Below are 22,488 nucleotides of genomic sequence, written 5' to 3'. Positions count from 1 at the left end.
TGTTAATCTGCAAATTACCAGGTAGAAATTTTCGACCTGGTAATTTGCATGTCTGTGTGAAAGGTGGGTGTGGTTCATCAAATCGACAGTGTCTAGGTCGACAATGTTTAGGTCGACCACTATTGGTCGACAGTCACTAGGTCGACATGGATGGAAGGTCGACAGGGTTTCTAGGTCGACATGTGCTAGGTCGACAGGTCTAAAGGTCGACATGAGGATTTTTTTTTTTTTTTTGGTGTCGTTTTCTTCGTAGAGTGACCGAGATCCCAAATTAGTGCACCGCGTCACCTCGCATTGCTCGCTTCGCTCGCCATGCTTCGGGCATGGTGCCTTCGCTCTGCTACCGCTTCGCTCGGCACACTTTACCGTTCCAATCGTAGTCCACGTGGATCGTTAAGTATGAAAAAATTTAAAAAAAGAAAAAAAAATGTGAAAAACTCATGTCGACCTTTAGACCTGTCGACCTAGCACATGTCGACCTAGAAACCCTGTCGACCTTCCATCCATGTCAACCTAGTGACTGTCGACCAATAGTGGTCGACCTAAACATTGTCGACCTAGACACTGTCGATCTTCAGACCGGATCCCGTGAAAGGTAGGGGTCAGCCAGGTCCCGGTAAAACGACTCGGCACCGAAATGCCGGCTATTTGCCGGGACTTTCAGACTTTTCTGTCTGAAAGTGGTATCACAGTGAAATGTATCACTCATTGATAAATGAGCCCATATACGTATTATTATACGGGGTTAATGGGCCTAGTGATGCACATAAGGATCAGGTGACGCCACTTATCACCCAGAGTGTGTGTAAATTGTTTGCTTTAATAAAGTTTTGTATATTTTGGAACTCTGGCCTTTGGTGTTATCCATGGGGAGGGGAGCTCTGCATGCTAAATAATCCTGTTTTCTGTGCACAGCTCAGGTGGTCTATGTAACATAGGGGTGGAGCGGCCCGGGTGAGGGTTCATCTATCATGGAGGTCATGGCTAAGCAGCGTGCTCTCCTGCTTGGCATGGCTGGGTTAGGGGCTGCCGTGGCCGTCACCTGGCTCTTTCAATGGAAAACAAAAAGGCGGCTGAGGAAGGTGGGGGAGGTATCTCAACTGTTCTTGTATCCGGTAAAGTCGTGTAGAGGAATCGCCCTGGAAGAAGTTGAATGCAGAGAGTATGGACTGCGCAGCGGCCATCTCCGAGACAGGTAGGTCTTGCACCACATACCTGGGGGCTGATGATTAAAGGCTCTGCGTACCTATGCCCCGGTGCCTCCTGTAACCAGCAGCAACGCATCATAATCTGCACACACAGTATGGGCCGCTGCTACGCTGTAACAATAAACTACACTTCATGGCTCTGCAAAGGATTTAACTAGAAACAGAGAATTTTATGGCAGAATGTTGCTGGTTGGCCGATCTTGTCTGCCGGTTGCCATCTGGGGAATGTTTGGTGGATTCGTGAATGCGATCGATATACTGGTGATTGTGCAGGCCCCTTGTATCCGGACCAATCCTTAGCCTAAATTCCTTTGGGAATGTCTAAAGTCTGGGACGTATTTGCCAAACCTGGAATTTTTAGAATATGAACCTTATTGTGCAATTTAATTACCATGTTATGCGTTTAGGGGTATATCCTCTCATCGCAATCTGCATCTCAGATGCAGACGGGATGTGATAAATGCGACCAAATCTGCAATGCCAAAATGAAATACATTCCAGGGATATATCCATTATCCTACAGTATCTATATCCTACCTGCCTTACTACCTCTATGTCTGTTATTATTACACAGTTTTGTTCTATTACCGTTGCTCCAATTGTAAAGCGCAAAGGAACATGCTGTGCTATATGAGAAACTGTTAATTAATGATGGCATGTCCGGACAGACCTAGTGAGAAAGTTCTGTCCCTGTGAATCTGCTTTCTGCAAATCTCAGGGTAGTTTTTGTAAAAAGAATCCTGATATTGGGTCCGCACATGTGTCGCTGACTACCCCCTGCAACCCCACCCCAACCCCTCCGATTGCAGGTACCTGAACACATGAACCGGTGATATGGGAGGACAGCCAGTGATCGGCTTCTGTAGCCGCTGTGGCCCCTGGTGCTGTAAAGTGAGATGCTGCTTTGCAGCATCACTTTACTGCACAGGGGATCACAGCAAAGCACGGCGATCAGATGACTACCATCACTGGATCACAAATCACCACTTCCTGTGTATATAACATGTCAAACAACATCAGTGTATGTGTGTGTGTGTGTGTGTATATATATATATATATATATATATATATATATATATATATATATATATATATATATATATATATATATATATATATATGTATGTGTATATATATATATATATATATATATATATATATATATATATATATATATATATATTCACACAGGGGACCTATCCCAGCTCTGCATTCATCATAAAAGACTGTGCCGGGGTGCCGGAACCAGAGGGAAGCCCAGATAACGCTATCTCGTTGTTGTTATTATCACAGGGCTCCCTCCAGGATTTACTTATTACATAAAACCACCAATAGCTGCGTAGCATTGCATGTACATTTTGTATCCAGCAGGTGGCACTGTAGTATTGCTGCTTGAGTAAAATATTACTGTCATTTGCTGCTTACTGGTTTGGTAACCGTTACGTTTAGTGTTTCCATTTATTCTTACTTGGTTTTTGAAAAATGTTACATTCAGGGAGGAATACTCTGCGTCACGTCTAGCATATATCCCATACCAGTTCATTGCACCTTCTATTTGCACGTGGTCACTTATATTGTGTTTTCATTTTATTTATTTTTAGTTTTTTCCTTGTGGTTTTGGAACCTGGAAATAATGCTGGATCTGCAAACTGTCTAAAATCAAAAGACCACAGATAATAATAATCCCATTTGCACATGGAGGTACTTTTATATTTTTGAAGCCCTTGGTTACTTTGGGGCAGATTTATCACCATCCGCATGTGAGGATGTGCGTGTGATGTGATAAAAGTGACCAAATCCGCAATGCGATAAATGACTATATCGTATGGATGTTCAGCATCAATTATTGCACGCGGGGACAGGGCTTGTGAGAAAGCTTTGTCCCTGCGATGCCTCTCCGCAGCGTTATCTGGTATTTTTCCGAAAACCCCCAGAGTATGTGCTGCGCATGCTGACATTGCGGCTACCGCCTCCGTGGGGCGCCTCCCCCAACCGCCAAACATACTCACCAGAAGCAGGGATTGGTGGCCGGAGCTCCTGGAAAGCTGTTGGTCATCGGGGCTCCCTGCAGCTCCTGTGACCTCCAATGCTGCAAAGTGAGCTGCAGCTTTGCAGCATTACTTTACTGCACTGGGGGTCACAGGAGCAGCAGGGAGCCCTGATGACTGGCAGTCCGCATCACAGGTCCCTGGATATAGGTATTTTTATTTTTCACAGTGATCAGCCTGTGTGCCAGTCGGACACACAGAGCTTATCACATTGCAGAGAAAGCTGTGCAGAAGTACAGGATCCGCAGAGAGCCCTGCGATTATGCTATCTGAAGATGGTGTTATTATCACAGGGCTCACTGCTGTGGTTTTTTTACATCATCATAATAATAATATTTATTTTAAGTAAATTTTGCCCAGATTACATTTCCTATAATAACTTAAGTATGAGAAAGGTGATGCGGATACTAAAAAAAAAAGTGAATGGAAGGGATTGGAGCAGTTTTTCACGAAAACTGCTCCAACCCCTTTAATAAATTCAGGCAATACTTAAATATTGTGTGAAAGGGTATGTAAACACGCTTTTTCGCACCATTTTAGGGGGAGAAAAGTTAATAAATCTGCCCCTTTAAGTTTAAGTACACTATTTTATTTGTCATCTCTTTATTGTTACATTTGTGCTAATATGGAAATCCTGGCTGAAAGTGTAAAGGAGCCAATGTCACCGTTACAGATATTACTCTGCTCCCTCTATACACGTTCTGGTACATTCACATCTCGAGGGCACTTAAGGGTCAATCCAATCAGGTGCGAGTTAGGCCCTGCGAGACGTTCTCATGGCAAAGTTGCACTTTGGAAATTAATTGCAAATGTAATTCAAACTCTCATTGCTTACAAAGGAAGTGTGTGTGTGTGTGTGTGTGTGTGTGTGTACACCCCCCTGAGCAGGTGTAAAGGTGGGAAAATCTTTACCTTTTCGTAAAAATTACAAGACACTGAGGGTGATTCAGACCTGACCGCTGGTGTGTACTTTCGCACAGCGGGCGATTATCGATACACTGCATATGCACTGCAATGCGCACATGCGTCAGCAAACAACAGGCATCGCCAGACAGTGACAGGCTGGTGTGAAAATTTCAATTGCACAACCGTTTGCATGCTGATTGACAGGAGGAAGCCGTTTGTGGGTGGTAACTGACTGTTTTCCGGGGGTGTCGGGGAAAACACAGGCGTTCCCAAGCGTTATGTACTGATGTGGTGTAGCATATAAAGGGATGTAGTGTAACGATGTCATGTAGCATATAGGGTATGTAGTGCAGTGCATAGGGGATGTAGTATAGTGATATAGGGCCTAATTCAGACCTGATCGCTCGCTAGGGGTTTCTGCAGCGCTGCGAGCAGATAGTCGCCGCCCATAGGGGAGTGTATTTTCGCTTTGCCAGTGTGCGATCGCATGTGTTAGAGACTAGAGATGTACAGACAGATCTTGTGCAGTCTCTGCGCAGCCCAGGAGTTACTCAGCCGCTGCGATCACTTCAGCCTGTCCGGGACCGGAATTAAATCAGGAACCCTCCCTGCGAACACTTGGACACGCCTATGTTTTTCCAACCACTCCCAGAAAATGGTCAGTTGCCACCCACAAACGCCCTCTTCCTGTCAATCTCCTTGCAAACTGCCGTGCAAATGGATCCTTCACACAAACCCATCGCTGATTGGCGTTCCACTTTGTACACATGCGATGCGCCTGCGCATTGCGGTGCATACACATGCGCAGTTTTTACCTGATCACAGCGCTGCAAAAAAGCTAGCGAGTGATCAGGTATGAATTCCCCCCATCGTGCAGTGAATAGGGAAATGTAGTGCAGTGATATAGTGTAATGTATGGACACACACAGGAGCGTGTAGTCAGGAGCGGTTCTTGGTGCAGGCAAGCAGTGCCTTTGCCTGGGGCGCTGCGGCCTGGGGGGAGCGGCCGCAGGCACCGCCGCCTGCCCGCACCCCGCTCCACGGCTGCAGCAGACGCCGTGGGCTGTGTGGGCGTCCGCTGCAGCCAGCTCCAGGCACAGACACTAGAGGTCGTTATTGACCTCTAGTGTCTGTGCAGCGCTATGGGAGAGACGTCATTGACGTCTCTCCCATAGAGCGGAGCGAGCGGGCGGCCAGACTGATAGAGCAGCAGCAGCAGAAGAAGCAGCAGGAGCGGGGCAGTGGTAAGTATTGTTTTTATTATTGTGTGTGTATTTGTAAGCAGGGGGCACAGCTACTGGGGGGCAAATAAAGAGGGGGCACAGCTACTGGGGGCAAATAAAGAGGGGGCACAGCTACTGGGGGCAAATAAAGAGGGGGCACAGCTACTGGGGGCAAATAAAGAGGGGGCACAGCTACTGGGGGCAAATAAAGAGGGGGCACAGCTACTGGGGGCAAATCAACTGAGGGGCACAGCTACTGGGAGCATAACTGGGCCACGCCCCTCCCCTATGAAGCCCCCCCCCCCCCCGCACACTAACTGTTTTGCCACGGGGGGGGGGGGGGGGGGGCGCCAGTGGAAACTCTCGCCCTGGGCGCCACAAGGGGTAGAGCCGGCCCTGCATGTAGTTGAACACTGTGGTTGGGCATGTGACGCTTGGGGCATTTGAGGCACATAGGGAAATATTGTCCAGTGGTATCGCCTTTTATTCCCCCCCCCACCCACTGTTTTTATTTAATTATTATTTTTCATTTATTTAATTTTTTTGGGTGGCGGCGGACGCCAAATTACTGCCTTGCTCAGGGTGCCGAAAATCCTAGTTTCGGCCCTGGTTATCAGGGAGGGTGTGTGACGTCCGCTCCGGCCCCGATCAGCCTGTTCTCATCGCACTGGAGGTGTAAGTCCTGGGCTGCGCACACACTGCACACACTGGAGAAATCATTCATTGGTGAGTGGGGTGTGAACGGATTGACAGCTGTCCGCTGACTGAGGTTTCTCTTGCAGCTCGGTGTACACATGCGATCGCACACATGCACGGCGAGTATACACTCCCCTTGGGCGGTGACTGTCTGAATGCAGTACAACCCTCCTAATGACTAATCACACACTTGGAGGGGTTTATGTAGCATCATTTGGCCAATAAAGACATGTCCGTTCAATATTGGCCTAAATATTAGGGGCCAGGTACGCAAAGGTGTAAATGGTGTGGGGCTGGTATGCACACCTCCCAGCTTTCTAGAGTTGGGAGGCAGGACCCAGACGCACGCTATAGATGTGTGGCCGAATTAGAGGGCCTCGTGACTAGGGGGCATGGCCTGGCGGGAAGTCTGTGATTTCAGGCCACGCCCCCATTTCCGTTGATATGGAGGCATGACCAGCACGCTATGAGCTGGTGGCCATCCCCCCACACCCTCTCTCCTGGACCAGGTTGGGCAGATTCCTGGGAGCCCCGGTTGGGGGGAGAAGCACTGAAAGAGCACTGGCCAGAGGTTCTAACCCCACACTGTGGACTGTCCTACATTGAGGTCTGCTGCCGGGACCCAGCTGGGTGGATGACTGAGCCCCGTGGGATGAAGACGCTGGCCAGGGCGTAGCTTTCTTGCGTCTCTGTACAGGACCCTGTTAGTTGATGCCGTCCAGGATGCCTCATTTTTGTGTGTCTGCACTGTACGCTTATTGCCGCATTAGTGAGTCCCACTATCTCAGTTACCACTTTGTGGGGGTCCAGAATGTTTTCCCCTATATTTTCATGTACTTCTCCCAAGGTCACATTTTGCAGAAAAGTTTTGCAGCCTCGCCGTGAGTACCACGTATTGGCATTTTTCATTGAATCTCGTGTTTCCTGGGTGTGCGCATTTGTGCATTTGATATTCTTATTGAATTGACCTTATTGTTTAGTAACTTACTACACTAGAGGGCGCCATTTCTCTTCATATCTCCTATATAATAGCCCAGATCTGTGACTTTGTGCTTCATTTGCTAACGCTGGGCGGAGTCAAAACACTGGGCGGAGTTAGTCAAACGAGTCACAGATCTGGGCAAATCTACTTGGAGCAGGAGCAGATGGTATGGGCATGGCACAAGCAGGGGTGCATACCTCCCAGCTTTCTTCAGGCAGGAGGGACACACACAGCAAAAAGGGGGCATGGGCAATGGGGGTGTGTGGCTTCGCGGGTGCACCCACGATTGCAAGCCACGCCCCTGATTTCATACCTCCCAACTTTACAGTTCCCTAAAGAGGGACAAACGCGCGGCGAAGCCGCATTGTGCTCCCGGAAAAGGGGCGTGGTCTAAGAAAAGGGGGCATGGCTTCGCGGTTTTCATCACTGAGGGGGCATGCCCAGCGCTCTGTGAGCCGCTGGCATGCCCTCTCTCCCTCTGACTCCAGTGAATAGATGCTGTGCGCATGCGCACAGCGTCTATTCACCGCTGCTCTGCTAAGCAGGGCAGCGAGACACAGAGACTCCCAACTGCCCCCCCCCCACCGTGGCCCACTGCGGCCCGCGGGTGGGACAGCGCGACAGTCCCCAAAAAACGGGACTGTCCCGCGAAAATCGGGACAGCTGGGAGGTATGCTGTTTTCGTCAGTGAGGGGGCATCCCCACCGCTCTGTGAGCTGCTGGCATGCCCCCAGCGGCGGATTGAGTCCGGGGTGCCCAGGGCACTTGAGACAGGAACCCTATCTCATTGCTGTGCCTGCTGTGGGTTTGGGGGCGCGACCTAATTGCGGCCTTCGTGGCCATGTCCCCTTACGCAAATTCCGGATTTTTTTTTTTTGTTGGGGGGGGGATTTTGGCCCCTCAGCTAGGGGTAAATCCAGAGGGGGTGGTCGCTCCCCCCCTAAACACCCGCACAAGCAGAAGAAAGCAGGGAGGCTGCTGCCTCCCTGCAACACCACAGACCTGCCAACAATGCTGCTGCTGCTGCTGGCAGGACAGGGGAGCTTCAGAGCTGGGACAGAGCTACTCCAGCCGGGGCGGCCCCTAAAACTGTGGGGCCCGTGGCACTTACCCCCTGGGCCCCCCCTTCAATCCGACTTTGCTGCTGGACCCCCCTTAATCCGTACCCCCTAATGCCCCCTCTCCCTCTGTCTCCACTAACTAGACGCTGTGCGCATGCTAAGCAGAACAGCGAGTACAGGAGCTTCCCAACTGCCCCCCCCCCCCCCCCCCCCCACTGCGGGTGGGACAGACCCCCAAAAAATGGGACTGTCCCGCGAAAATCGGGACAGTTGCATACTTACCGACTTTTTGGCTGCTCTCTCCGGGAGAGAGCAGCCAGGTCGGTTCGGCAGGGGGGCGGGCTGTGATGTGAGTGCAGAGGGGGGCGGACCGGAGGCATGGCGTAGGTGGGCTGGGGGCGTGCCGGAGGCGGGCCGGGGGCTTGACTACAGGATCGTCCTGTGTAAGCCCCGCCCCCCGCTGTGTAATGCCGCTATTACCGGCATTATACAGCAGGGGGCGTGGCTGTGATGACGCGATTCAACAAGAATCACGTCATCGCCTGCCCGGACTGCCCACTTTACTCGCTAAGTGGGCGCCGGGCAGGGGGGGACCCCTCTAATCGGGAGACTTGCCTGCTCTCCCGGGGGGGGGGGGGGGGGGGGGCGGGAGGGTCACCCGATTTTCGGGAGCCTCCTGGCCATTCCAGGAGAGTAGGCAAGTCTGGACAGTTGGGAGGTATGGGGGTGTGTGCCATACAGACAGACTGGCACCGGCTCACTGTGTACTTGACCCCCCACATCAGCATACTCAGCAGGGTCTCTCTGACGCGGAGGAGCGTCACTTTCTGGCACACTCTACGCTTCTTAGCTGCAGTTTTGTGGGGCACCTGCCGCTGTGCAGGTTCCGTACTGCCTCTGTTATCTCCAGCCCCGGCAACCCCACTGCTAGCTGCAGCGCTGCCACCCGCAGTGAGGTGCGCCCAGCTCCTTCACACACTTTAGCCGGCGGGCAGGACTGCAGAAGTCCGCGCTGCTTGCAGGCCCCGACCCCCGTCCTGCCGCAGCGTCTCCAGGGGGATAACCAGTCACTCCCAGTCTCCCCTTACCACAGTGCCCGGCAGCCGCGAGGTCCACACCGCGTGCATGCTATGACCCCCTCCTCCCTCCAGCCGCAGCGTCTCCTGGGGGCTAACCAGTCTCCCCATACCACAGTGCCCGGCAGCCGCGCGAGGTCCGCGGTGTGTGACTGAGGTGTGTGTGTGTGTGTGTGTGTGTGTGTGTGTGTGTGTGTGTGTGTGTGTGTGTGTGGGAAGATACGGGCGGGCAGAGGAAGCAGGACTCCAGCCTGAAAGAGTCAACCATGCCAAGTCTCCACCAGCAGCAGATCCCAACAGGTTGGAGTTGAACAGCAGCAGTGACTCCGGTAAGACACATCTGTCTGTCACCACTGTCCTGTCCCTAATACCAATCTCTCCCATGCCCTGTGTTCTGTCATGTCCCTGTCACCCTTATCCTGGCCCCGTCACCCTTATCCTGGCCCCGTCACCCTTATCCTGGCCCCGTCACCCCTGTCCTGGCCCCGTCACCCCTGTCCTGGCCCTGTTACTGCATACCCTCCAACTACCTTTTTGGCAGGTACAGTACCCGCAGCGCCTCCAGACCCCTTCCCAATGCACCACACCTCCGCACCTTCCCTTCCACCACATGCGACACTCCACCCCTCCCCCACACGCTGTGCCTCCAGACCCCATACACCACCAGCGGCTCCCACTCCCCCGACCCTCCACCACCCACAGCACCTCCAGACCACCTCCACCATCCACCCCCCATATATGTCTCCCCCCACACCTGCCCCCCTCCACCCACAGCATCTGCAGACACCCTCCTCCATTCGCGGTCCCCCCCTCACCCACCCACGGCACCTCCGCACCTGCCCCTCCACCACCTGCAGCGCCTCCGGACCCCCTTCCCCGTCCGCCGCACCACCCGCACCTGCCTCTCCCCCACCGCGATGCCTCCGGACCCACTACCCCACCCCCGGCACCCCCGCTCCTTCCCATCCCACAGCACCTCCGGAACCCTTCACCCATCCGCAACATCCCTGCACCTGCCCCTCCCCCGTGGCACCCCTGCCCCTCCCCAACCTGCAGTGCCTCCGGACCCCTCCCCCATCTACAGCCCCTACTCTTCTGTCTCTCCCCCCACCCGCAACACCTCCCAACCCTTCCCCATCCGAGTCCCCTCGCATCTGCCCCCCCCTTCACCTGCAGCATCTACAGACACCTTCCCCCATCCGCAGTCCCCCCCGCACCCGCTCATTCTGTACATCGTGCCAGGAAGGTGCTGTTCACGCCATTGCAAGGGGCTGCGCCTCCTTCACCATCGCACGCCCTTTCATTCTGCAATATTTAACCACTAACAAAGGAATGCAGGTAATACTCCATATAATACAAATATTGAACCCCATATAGGTATGCAAGGGTTAAAGGGGCGTAGCCCCTTGCGACGGTGTGAAGAGCGCCCGTAGGGCGCGATGAAGCACCTAGTTTATAATCAAAGGCAAAGACAGTCACCGCAATATAGAGGGATTGATGTATAAGAGCTCCATTGGTTTATTCCCAATTAACTCGTTAACCTTTATAAACTAAACCACATTTACCCTTGATTAGAAATATTCAACCCCATGCACTTTACCCATAAACCTTAATCAAGTAACTTAAATCCTAATGAAATAAAGACACCGACACAAGAAACGGCTTGGCTTAAAGGTCACAGCTTTTTATTCAATTATAATTAACCTAACGAGGAAAAAGGGGTGGCCAGGAGACGCTGCACTCTCTCAGTTCCAGCCTTATTGCTATATCAATTTAAAGGTGACGACTACACCGTCACCCTACTGACGCACTTACGTAGTGGGGACTCACCTGACCTCCCGGACAAAGTCCGAGCGCTCCCGCACAAAAAGCGCCCAGGTCCCTCGCACAGAGCAGGACAAACTCGTCAAGTAGTTAGAGGCAGGTGCCCCACAACGATATCTTACGTCACAGAAAGCCACTGAGATGCAGCGCTCTCCCGCCTAGCTGCGCCTCCCCTAAATGGAAAAAGAGGCAAAACAAAGCAGTGACAAAACAAGGTTTTGGGCGGGAGGGTGGGCTCCAAGGCAATTATCCAAGAGGCTGTCCGCACAGAACAGCCCACCATAAATACCCTTACCCAAACGACACACCCACAGAGCCCTTATTGGCTCTCAACTTTTGATTGACAACATCACACTACTAGCCTAACTCTGCCTAGTAACAAAGGCTGCCACATCCAGCCATCAGAAAAAACCCGGATTCTTATTTATCCTTACGTTTATTCAACGTTCGTCTATATTTAGCAGGATCATTGGATTTCTGACAAGGACGTATTGTATTCACATTTAATAATCAACTAACCCCCGAACATTGATACCAACCTCACATGTACCCCTACAGCCTGCACTGTTATATCTCCGAATCTAGGGCTGTGCTCCTGTAAACCACCTTAGAAAGATCTCCTACCCTCGGAAGACGTTACCTGGCTGTTACTGAGGTGCTGTGAGCCAAATGCGGCTTTCTCAGGGGGCTGGAATACAAACTTCTGAAGGCGGAATATAGGAAACTGAGGGGCAGATGTATTAAGCCTGGAGAAGTGATAAACCAGTGATGTGTGTGTAAGGTGATAATGCACCAGCCAATCAGCTCCTAACTGTCATTTTTCAATCCTGTAATGATAGACTGGTGTGTTATCACCACTGCTTTATCACTTCTCCAGGCTTAATACATCTGCCCCTGAAATAGAACAAACCCTGAAAAGACAGTTAGGAGCTGGTTGGCTAGTACTTTCTCTTCCCACTTTATCTCTCCCCACAGCTTAGTACATACAATTTATATCCACTTTATCCCTCTCCAAGGCTTAGTACATATGCTCCTATTATATGGAGAGATTTATCAAAGCTTTGAAAGAATTAACTGTAGATGTATTAACCGCTGTTATGGGGCGGGGGGAATGGTATCGGCGCACGTTATGTGCACTGATAACTCTAACTTAATTAGCTTCTACGAGGAAGTGAGCAACAATCTTGACCATTGGAAAGCAGTGGATGTGGTCTACTTAGATTTTGCAAAAGCCTTCAATTCAGTGCCTCACAGGAGACTAATCATCAAATTAAAAGAGCTTGGCCTAGGAAAACCTATTTGTACATGGATAAGTAATTGGCTGGAAAACAGGGTACAGCGAGTAGTGGTCAATGGGATGTCCTCTAGCTGGGCACCAGTAGTCAGCGGAATACCACAAGCAGTAGCGGATCTTGCCGCTGGCCGCTGTGAAGGGAAACAAGACGCGTACGCGTCTAGTTTCCCTTCGTGGAGAGGTCCTTTACTGTGCGGTGCGCGATGACGTCATCGCGCACCGCACATCATTTCAGTCTGTACAGGGGGCGTAAATGACCACGCCCCTTGTACGAAGCCTTGCCCCCTATTGCGGCCCGTGGCGCACAGAGCCCCAGAACCGGCCCTGACCACAAAGGTCAGTACTTGGGCCACTACTGTTCAACATATTTATCAATGACCTAGAAATAGGCCTGGTAAGCACAGTGTCAAGCTTTGCAGATGATACTAAACTGTAAGGTAATTAATTCAGAAATAGATGTGGAGTCTCTGCAGAATGATTTATCTAAACTTGAAATCTGGGCGTCTAAATGGAGAATGAGGTTCAATATAGAAAAATGTAAGGTTATGCATTAGGGACTAAAAACAAACTTGCATCCTACATATTAAATGGGGAAAGTCTAGGGGTAACAGTTTTGAAAAAAGGATTTGGGGGTACTCATTGATAATAAACTTAATAACCGTACACTATGTCAAAGCGCAGTAAAGAAGGCAAGTAAGGTGCTAGCGTGCATACAACGTGGAATTGAGACAAGGGACTCGGATGTAATCCTGCCGCTCTATAAGGCATTGGTACGTCCGCACCTGGAATATTGTGTTCAGTTTTGGGCACCACTATATAAAAAAAGATATCGGTGAACTCGAAAGGGTTGAAAGGCGAGCTACTAAATTGATTAAAGGCCTAGAGGGACTGGATTACGAGGAAAGGCTTACTATGTATACACTGGAAAAGAGGCGCCTAAGAGGAGATATTATTAATATCTTCAAATATGTAATGGGAAATTACAAAGAGTTATCAGAGGAATTATTTATTAAAAGAACTCTCTTTAGGACACGTGGGCACTCGCTGCGGCTGGAGGAGAGAAAATTCCGAACGCAATGGAAGAAAGGGTTCTTCACTGCTAGGGCAATAATGATTTGGAATTCCCTGCCAGGGAAGGTGGTAATGGCGGACTCTATAAATGCATTTAAAAAAGGAATGAATACATTTCTGATTGAAAATGATATCCAAGGTTACAACACTTAAAATATTGACGTTGATAATCCGGGTTTAACATGATTTATAGTTGTTAACTAGTCATATAACATTACTTCAGCAGGTACATTATAATCAACACAACTTAATACAGGTTGAACACGATGGGCATTTTGCCTCTATTCTACCTCAATTACTATGTTCTCCCCCATGTATGAATGCGGAGAAATGTAGCAAATGACAGGGGCGCTATACAGCAGCGGATTTACCGCTACACAACATAAGCGGCCACCTAGGGCCCAGGTGCCCGCCGACAGCTGTATTATGGAGTGCACTCTAAAAAAATGTTGTTGGTTTTTTTGTTTTGTTTTTTATTTGACATGATACGACCCCAATAGCGGTCGCACTTTTCTTACAAGACAGGCAGCCCGCTGGCGCCTTTCATGTAAAGCACAGCAGATTGCAGTGGAGGTATGCGGAACGCGGCTGCCTTCTCTCCAAAGCATGGACCGCAGGAGAAGGAAGCACGATGTGACAGCTGACAGGGATCAGACGCATGCTAGAAGGTGAGTATTCTGGGCTGGTAGGGGAGTGGGCAGAGAGTCACATGATGTGTCTCATGACTACTCGACTAAGAGGACTGAGAGCGAGAAATGGGCACTGCTGGAATTGAGGCCGAGGGCTTTGGAGGAGCACAGATCCCAATGGCTAATGTACTATGGGGGGAGGGAGGGACGTGCATTGAATACAAGGTGGTGAAGGCAATGGATTGGGAGTGACTGGGGCCACACTAAGTGCAGTGGGGGTGTGAGGGATGTGACTGGGGTAGACAGGGGCCATAGTCAGTGCAGGGGGGTGTAAGGGCCACGGTTGGGGTGACAGGGAACACACTCAGTGCAGGTGTGTGTGAGGGCCACAGATTGACATGATGGGGGCCACACTTTGTGTAGGTGGGCCACAGACTAGGAGTTATGGGGTCACACTGGGTGAAGGGGGGGGTGTGAGGGCCACAGTGGGTGAATTGTCTCTGTGTAAATTCCTTACAAGAAAACATCTGCTGAAGAAGCTGCTATTGGAGGCATTGAAGATACTGCCCAGTATATTTCTGGAGACACAAGACCTGGTGAGACTTCCTGGAGACACCGGACCTGGTGAGACTCTTTAGTCTTAAAGGAGGTATTACGGAAACATGGTGGGACGACTCTCACGACTGGGTTGCTAACTTGGAGGGGTATTCTCTTTTTAGGAGGGACAGGGCTAACAAAAGAGGAGGAGGTGTATGTCTTTATGTTAAACCATCACTTAAACCATACCTAAAGGAGGTTATCTATGAGGAGACTGGTGATAATGTGGAGCCACTATGGGTAGAAATCTCAAATGGGGGAATTGATGCAAAAAAACTAGTCATAGGCACGTGCTACAAACAGCCGGATATTAGCATACATGAGGAAGAACAACTATTGCAGCAAATCAAAACGGCTGCGGGATTGGGCGACATCCTTGTCATTGGGGATTTTAATTACTCGGATATAAACTGGAGCAACGATTCATGTGCTAATGCGAGGGGCAGCAGGTTCTTAAATAGGATTAGGGATCACTACTTGTCCCAATTAGTCGAGGACCCAACTAGGGGTAAAACTACCCTGGATCTAGTAATTACTAAAAATGTGGACATTATATCAAACACTAAAGTTGGGGAGACTTTGGGTAACAGTGATCACTATATGATCACATTCGACATCAGTTTCAGGAAACATAGCTGCAGGGGTTCCCCCAAAACTTTTAACTTTAGGAAGGCTAATTTCAGTATGCTTAGATGTGCACTTAACGACATAGAGTGGGAGGTTCTGTTTAATAACAAGAACACTTCAGAAATGTGGGATGTTTTAAAAGGGTTGCTGGATAGCAATATTCATAACTTTATTCCCATGGGCAGTAAACACAGGGGTAGTAAACTCAAACCGATGTGACTTAAGAGGGAAGTTAATGCAGAGATGGATTAAAAAAAAAAAAGCGGGCTTTCAAAGCATTTAAATCTAATGGAAAGGAGGAGTCTTTCAAGTATTACAAGGAGTGTAACAAGAAATGCGATAAGAGCAGCTAAAATGGAAAATGAAAAGCAAATCGCTATAGAGAGTAAAACCAATCCTAAAAAGTTTTTTAAATACATAAACGGTAAAAGGTTAAAGGAGAATATAGGTCCATTTGTTAGGGTCTCCTGCTGTGTGCTGCCACGTCGTCATGGCAACCGGGAGACAAGTGCTAGCGGAGTAACCTGAGCGTAGCTGATACTCCGGTTCGGGTCTTTTGCTGTGCAGTGGTTACAGGCTCTGTGCACGGCAGGGAATCCGGTGCTGGTTTTTGTGCTCACAGTCTGTGAGGTCTGAGTGGGGCGTGGACAGCACCTGCTATATAAACCCTCTTCTCAGGTTAGGCAGATGCTGCTGAATCTTTGTTGGTTAGTCAGTTCCTGAAAGTTAGCTAGTACTGTGTAACTTTGTATTTGTTTGCTTACTGCAAATAGGCCTTGGGATTTGGTACTACACTCTGCCAATCCAGACCTAGCAGTAAGACTGGAGTCAGTCGTTTAACCTGCTGGGGTTCTTTTGCTACTCTGTGAACCTAGCAAGTTTGCGGCTGTATTCTCAGACTTGCCTGCCAAAATCCTTTCTCACTGTGCAAGGTGTTCAGGTGTCAGTTTAGTGGCAGTAAGCTGAACCAGTGCACTGCAAGTGAGGACTAGGATTGTGGAGACTCTCCTTGTGTCTATTATTCCATCTCTGACCAAGGAGTTTACTGCCACACCCGTTGGTAACCCTTTAGGGTTTTGCTGTTGCCCTTAGCAACAGCATTTCGGGTTCTCTACGTATTAAATCACAACATCTCACTTCTTTCCATCTGAGCATTCCTAATACTAGGGAGACACCCAGTTTCTTAGCCTTTGGGCTTCTCTGTTCACTTTGTGTTTATTTTGTTACTCTATCACCTTCTGTGTATGTAATGTCATATTCCCCAGTCTGTCTGTGAGTTCATTTGTTTTGCATCCCTCTCCGTTCAGACACTAGTACATTCCTGCTGGCACTGGTGTGCATAACATATTCAGTAGCCTAATACTCCTGTTGAAATGTTGTGGGAATATGGAGCATACCCCTCAAAATACTTTGCAACAGGTGGTCGATCAGGTGCAGGTCCTGACTCGACAATTTAATGATTTGTCCATTAAAATGCACACCTCGCAGGCCGCTGACGGAGCTCCCGCAGCAGCAGTACCTTCAGGGGTTAAGGAGCCGAAAGTAAATCTCCCGGATCGTTTTTCTGGAGATCGCTCGCAGTTCTTTTGTTTCAAGGAGAGCTGCAAGCTATATTTCCAGCTTAGGCCTCAGTCTTCTGGGTCGGAGATTCAGCGGGTGGGCATAGTGATTTCCTTGCTACAAGGAGACCCACAGGTCTGGGCATATGGGTTGCAGCCTGACTGTCCGTCGCTTAAAAGTGTTGATGCTTTTTTTTACGGCATTGGGCATGTTGTATGATGACCCTGACAAGACGGCCTCAGCCGAGGCTCAGATTTCGATCCTTAAGCAAGGGCGAAGGCCAGTTGAGGTTTATTGTACGGAGTTTCGGAGGTTGGCCCATGATACCCAGTGGAATGACCCAGCCCTGAGACACCAGTACCGAAGAGGTCTTTCTAACCAGATAAAAGACCAACTGGTACAATATCCCTTGCCTTATAGCTTGGATCAGCTCATGCAGTTATCCATCCGGGTGGATAGACGGCAGAGAGAGCGTAGGCTTGAAAGGGAGACCGAGGTTTCCTTCTTTCCCAAGGGAACCTCAGACTCTGAGGAAGTTTCCGAGGAGCCTATGCAGATTGGGGCTACCCGCCTCTCCTCGCGTGAGAAGACGCGGAGGAGACAGCAGGGGTTGTGTTTGTACTGTGGGAATAAAGGTCATGTGGTAGTATCATGCCCAGAAAAGCCGGAAAACTTCAGGGCCTGAGGGTGATGGAAAATATCCTGTCAGGCCAGAAGTCAGAATTTCCCAAGAAGACTTTTATCATTCCGGTGACCTTGAAGATCCTCGGTCAAACTGTCAAGACTGAGGCCTTTGTGGACAGTGGGGCCGACGGGGTTTTTATGGACCGCCAATTCGCCCTGAAACACTCTGTTCCCTTATTACCCTTGGCATCGGATATTGAGATTTGTGGGTTAAACGGGGAACCATTATCCCAGGGTAAAATTACCTCTTGCACTAGCCAGATTTCTTTGTTTATTGGAGCCACACACTCTGAAAAATTGTCCTTTTATGTGACTGTCTGTACTTTTGCCCCATTGGTGTTGGGGTTACCCTGGTTAAGGGCCCACAATCCTCAATTTGACTGGGTCTCTGGGGAGATTCTTAGTTGGGGTACTGATTGTTTCAGGAGTTGCTTGAGCCTTCCAGTCAGGCTTTTGCAGCTAATTTTGCCAGGATTGCCAGGATGTTATGCAGATTTTGCGGACGTGTTCTCCAAAAAAGTTGCAGAGGTACTACCTCCCCATCGCCCCTATGACTGTGCCATTGATTTGTTGCCGAATGCTAAGCTTCCCAAGAGCAGGTTGTACTCCCTGTCACGTCCTGAGACTCGGGCTATGGCAGAGTACATTCAGGAGAACTTGGCTAAGGGATTTATCAGACCTTCACAGGTTCATTTTTGTTGGGAACCAATTAACCTACCAGTATATATTTGGATTGTGGGAGGAAACCAGAGTACCAGGAGGAAACCCACACAAGCACAGGGAGAATATACAAACTCCACACAGTTAGGGCCATGGCGGGAATAAAACCCATGAGCCAAGCACTGTGAGGCAGTTTTACTCACCATCCATACTGCCCGATAGTAGTTCTGGGTCATTTTATTTCTTTTATTTAAAAAAATGTTTTTATTGAGGCATTTTTCAAAATTTTAACTAATAAGGAGTGGATTTGAAGACACAACATGAATATGGCAGCAATATATATATATAGCAGAAAGAATGCATATGTCACAGTCTCCAGTTGGGTCGGGGTTCTTCTTCATGGGTAAAAAGGACAGTTCATTGTGACCCTGCATCGACTTCAGGGAATTGAACCGTATCACGATTAAAAACTCATACCCACTGCCTCTCATTTCGGTCTTGTTTGATCAGCTTCGTACTGCCACCATTTTTTCTAAGATTGACGTACGCACCGCGTAGGTCAATCTAATCCGAATAAGAGAGGGGGATAAATGGAAGACTGCCTTTAATACCCACTCAGGGCATTATGAATATTTGGTGATGCCTTTTGGGCTCTGTAATGCCCCGGCAGTCTTCCAGGACTTCATGAACGATGTGCTCAGGGAATATTTGGATAGATTCTTAGTTGTATACTTAGATGACATCCTAATCTTCTCCCATTCCCTGGAGGAACATCGGAAGCATGTACGCTTAGTCCTCCAGAAACTCAGAGACCACTGGCTTGGGGCGAAGCTGGAGAAGTGCGAATTTGAAGTTCAGCAAATCGCATTTCTAGGATATATTATCTCCCCAGAAGGTTACCAAATGGAGGGTTCCAAGGTACAGGCAGTCCTGGATTGGGTGCAGCCCACTAGTTTGAAGGCGCTTCAGCGTTTTCTGGGCTTTGCAAATTTTTATAGACTATTTATCGCTGGATTTTCGTCTATAGTGGCGCCCTTGGTGGCACTCACTAAGAAAGGGGCGGATGTTGCTCACTGGTCTTGTGAGGCCAAAGCGGCTTTTGCCCGTCTCAAAAGGGCATTTGTCTCGGCCAAGGTGCTGCGACACCCAGATCCAGAGCGTCCTTTTGTGGTGGAGGTGGATGCCTCTGAGATGGGTATTGGGGCAGTGCTCTCTCAGATGGGGGTGTCTGATAATCGCCTTCATCCCTGTGCTTACTTTTCCCGTAAATTTTCGCCTGCCGAGATGAATTATGACGTGGGTAACCGGGAATTGTTGGCTATTAAGGATGCACTCGAGGAGTGGAGACACTGGCTTGAGGGGGCTAAGTTTGTGGTCTCAATTCTCACCGACCATAAGAATTTGGCATATTTAGAGTCAGCGAAGCGCCTCAATGCCAGGCAGGCACGATGGGTTTTGTTTTTTGCTTGCTTTAATTTTTTGATAACATATCGCCCTGGGTCAAAAAACATCAAGGTTGATGCGCTCTCGCAGAGTTTTGCTCCAATCCAGCAGACCACCGAGGAGCCATTGCCCATTGTGTCCCCATCATGTATTAAAGTGGGCATTACCCAGGACCTCTTGTCATTAGTCCTTAGAGCACAGGAGCAGGCTCCTCCAGACCTTCCGGTAGGTCTTTTGTTTGTGCCTCCTAGGTTAAGACAGCGAGTGTTCCTGGAATTCCATGCCAAGAAGTCGGCAGGTCACCTGGGTATTGCCAGAACTCGGGAGTTGCTATCTAGGGCGGTGTGGTGGCCCTTGGTGGCTAGGGATGTGGATCAGTGGGTTCGGCATGTGACATCTGTGCCCGAAATAAGACTCCTAGAGGGGTTCCTGTTGGCCCATTACATCCACTCTCTATTTAATCTAAGCCATGGACCCACATTTCAATGGATTTTGTGGTGGACTTGCCCAAATCCTCGGGGATGACAGCCATCTGGGTTGTCGTTGACAGGTTTTCGAAGATGGCGCACTTCGTTCCACTGATTGGGCTGCCATCGGCTAGACGCCTGTCTGAATTATTTATGCTGCATGTTGTGCGCCTCCACGGGTTGCCACTTGATGTGGTCTCTGACCGCGGATCCCAGTTTGTGGCCAAATTCTGGAGGGCATTTTGTTCCGATCTCCAGATTTCTGTCAGCTTGTTGTCAGGCTACCATCCGCAGTCTAATGGGCAGACTGAAAGGGTGAACCAGTCCTTGGAGCAGTTCCTCAGGTGTTATATCTCCAAGTGTCAGACTGACTGGGTTGCTCATCTGTCCATGGCGGAGTTTGCCTATAACAACGCGGCTCATTCTGCTACAGGGATCTCTCCCTTCCTTTGTGTGTATGGGCATCATCCTAAGGCCAATTCTTTTGACCCCCTGGACTCCACGCCTGGTGATTCCTCTGTGGTTTCGGTCCTTAGAGGTATTTGGAGGAAAGTGAAGAAAGCCCTTGTGTCTGTGTCATTAGTGACCAAAAGGGTTTTTGATAAGCGGGAAAGACCCTACAGCTTCAAATTAGGCGACTTCGTCTGGTTGTCTACCAAGAATTTGAAGTTGAGACAGCCATCTCATAAGTTAGGCCCCCGGTTCATCGGTCCTTATAAGATCACTAGGGTTATCAATCCGGTGGCATTTCAGTTAGATCTACCCAGTTCTTTGGGTATCAATAAAACATTTCATTGTTCCCTTTTAAAACGGGCGATTAGTAATCCTTCTTCCAGTGGAAGACCTTCCCCTCTTCTGATACGTGGCCAGAGGGAGTTTGTTGTTGAAAGGATTCTTGACTCCAAGATGGTTCGGGGTCGGCTGTCATTTTTGGTGCACTGGAAGGGTTATGGCCCGGAGGAGCGGTCGTGGGTGCGCAGTTGTGATCTTCATGCCCCCAGACTGTTACGCTTTTTCTTCTCGCAGTTCCCCGATAAACCCAGTGGTAGGGGTTCTTTGACCCCTCGTCAGAGGGGGGGTACTGTTAGGGTCTCCTGCTCTGTGCTGCCACGTCGTCATGGCAACCGGGAGACCAGTGCTAGCGGAGTAACCTGAGCGTAGCTGATACTCCGGTTCGGGTCTTTTGCTGTGCAGTGGTTACAGGCTCTGTGCACGGCAGGGGATCCGGTGCTGGTTTTTGTGCTCAGTCTGTGAGGTCTGAGTGGGGCGTGGACAGCACCTGCTATATAAACCCTCTTCTCAGGTTAGGCAGATGCTGCTGAATCTTTGTTGGTTAGTCAGTTCCTGAAAGTTAGCTAGTACTGTGTAACTTTGTATTTGTTTGTTGCTTACTGCAAATAGGCCTTGGGGTTTGGTACTACACTCTGCTAATCCAGACCTAGCAGTAAGACTGGAGTCAGTCGTTTAACCTGCTGGGGTTCTTTTGCTACTCTGTGAACCTAGCAAGTTTGCGGCTGTATTCTCAGACTTGCCTGCCAAAATCCTTTCTCACTGTGCAAGGTGTTCAGGTATCAGTTTAGTGGCAGTAAGCTGAACAAGTGCACTGCAAGTGAGGACTAGGATTGTGGAGACTCTCCTTGTGTCTATTATTCCATCCTCTGACCAAGGAGTTTACTGCCACACCCGTTGGTAACCCTTTAGGGTTTTGCTGTTGCCCTTAGCAACAGCATTTCGGGTTCTCTACGTATTAAATCACAGCATCTCGCTTCTTTCCATCTGAGCATTCCTAATACTAGGGAGACGCCCAGTTTCTTAGCCTTTGGGCTTCTCTGTTCACTTTGTGTTTATTTTGTTACTCTATCACCTTCTGTGTATGTAATGTCATATTCCCCAGTCTGTCTGTGAGTTCATTTGTTTTGCATCCCTCTCAATTCAGACACCAGTACATTCCTGCTGGCACTGGTGTGCATAACACCATTAAAAGATGAATTAGGAGAATTGATAAATGATGACGAAATAAAAGCGGAAATACTGAACAAATTCTTTTCACCAGTATTCACCAGTGAAGAACTGATGGTGGAAGCAGAGCATAACAATTGTGACAGTAATGATTCATGGTTAGATACTTGTTTAAGCAAAGAAGTAGTCCGGGAGAGACTAAGCAAAATTAAGATTAATAAATCACCTGGTCCTGATGGACTTCACCCGAGGGTTCTTATGGAGCTTAGTTCACAACTAGCACCACCCCTATACTTGATTTTCAATAGTTCAATTAGATCAGGCATGGTACCGAAGGATTGGCGTATAGCTGAGGTAGTGCCATTATTTAAAAAGGGATCCAAAAATCTTCCGGGAAACTACAGACCAGTTAGTTTGACATCTATAGTGGGGAAAATATTGGAAGGAATTCTAAGGGACGTCATACAGGAGTA

At 49.2% G+C, this 22,488-nt stretch overlaps 1 protein-coding gene across 1 annotated transcript in view; it reads left to right on the top strand.

The window, feature by feature from the left end:
• Nucleotides 1–877: 877 nt before the first annotated feature.
• The window catches only part of LOC134911904 (mitochondrial amidoxime reducing component 2-like), a 64,860-nt gene continuing 43,249 nt past the window's right edge, over nt 878–22,488 (top strand). The window contains exon 1 of the mRNA XM_063919855.1: nt 878–1,195. Coding sequence (XP_063775925.1) covers nt 972–1,195 — 224 coding nt within the window. The 5' untranslated portion in view covers nt 878–971. The remainder of the gene's footprint in view (nt 1,196–22,488) is intronic.

Source organism: Pseudophryne corroboree, chromosome 4, assembly GCF_028390025.1.
Source record: "Pseudophryne corroboree isolate aPseCor3 chromosome 4, aPseCor3.hap2, whole genome shotgun sequence".
NCBI lineage: Eukaryota > Metazoa > Chordata > Amphibia > Anura > Myobatrachidae > Pseudophryne > Pseudophryne corroboree.
Note: the sequence above shows the minus strand (reverse complement) of the source record. Positions and strands in the feature narration are given on the sequence as shown.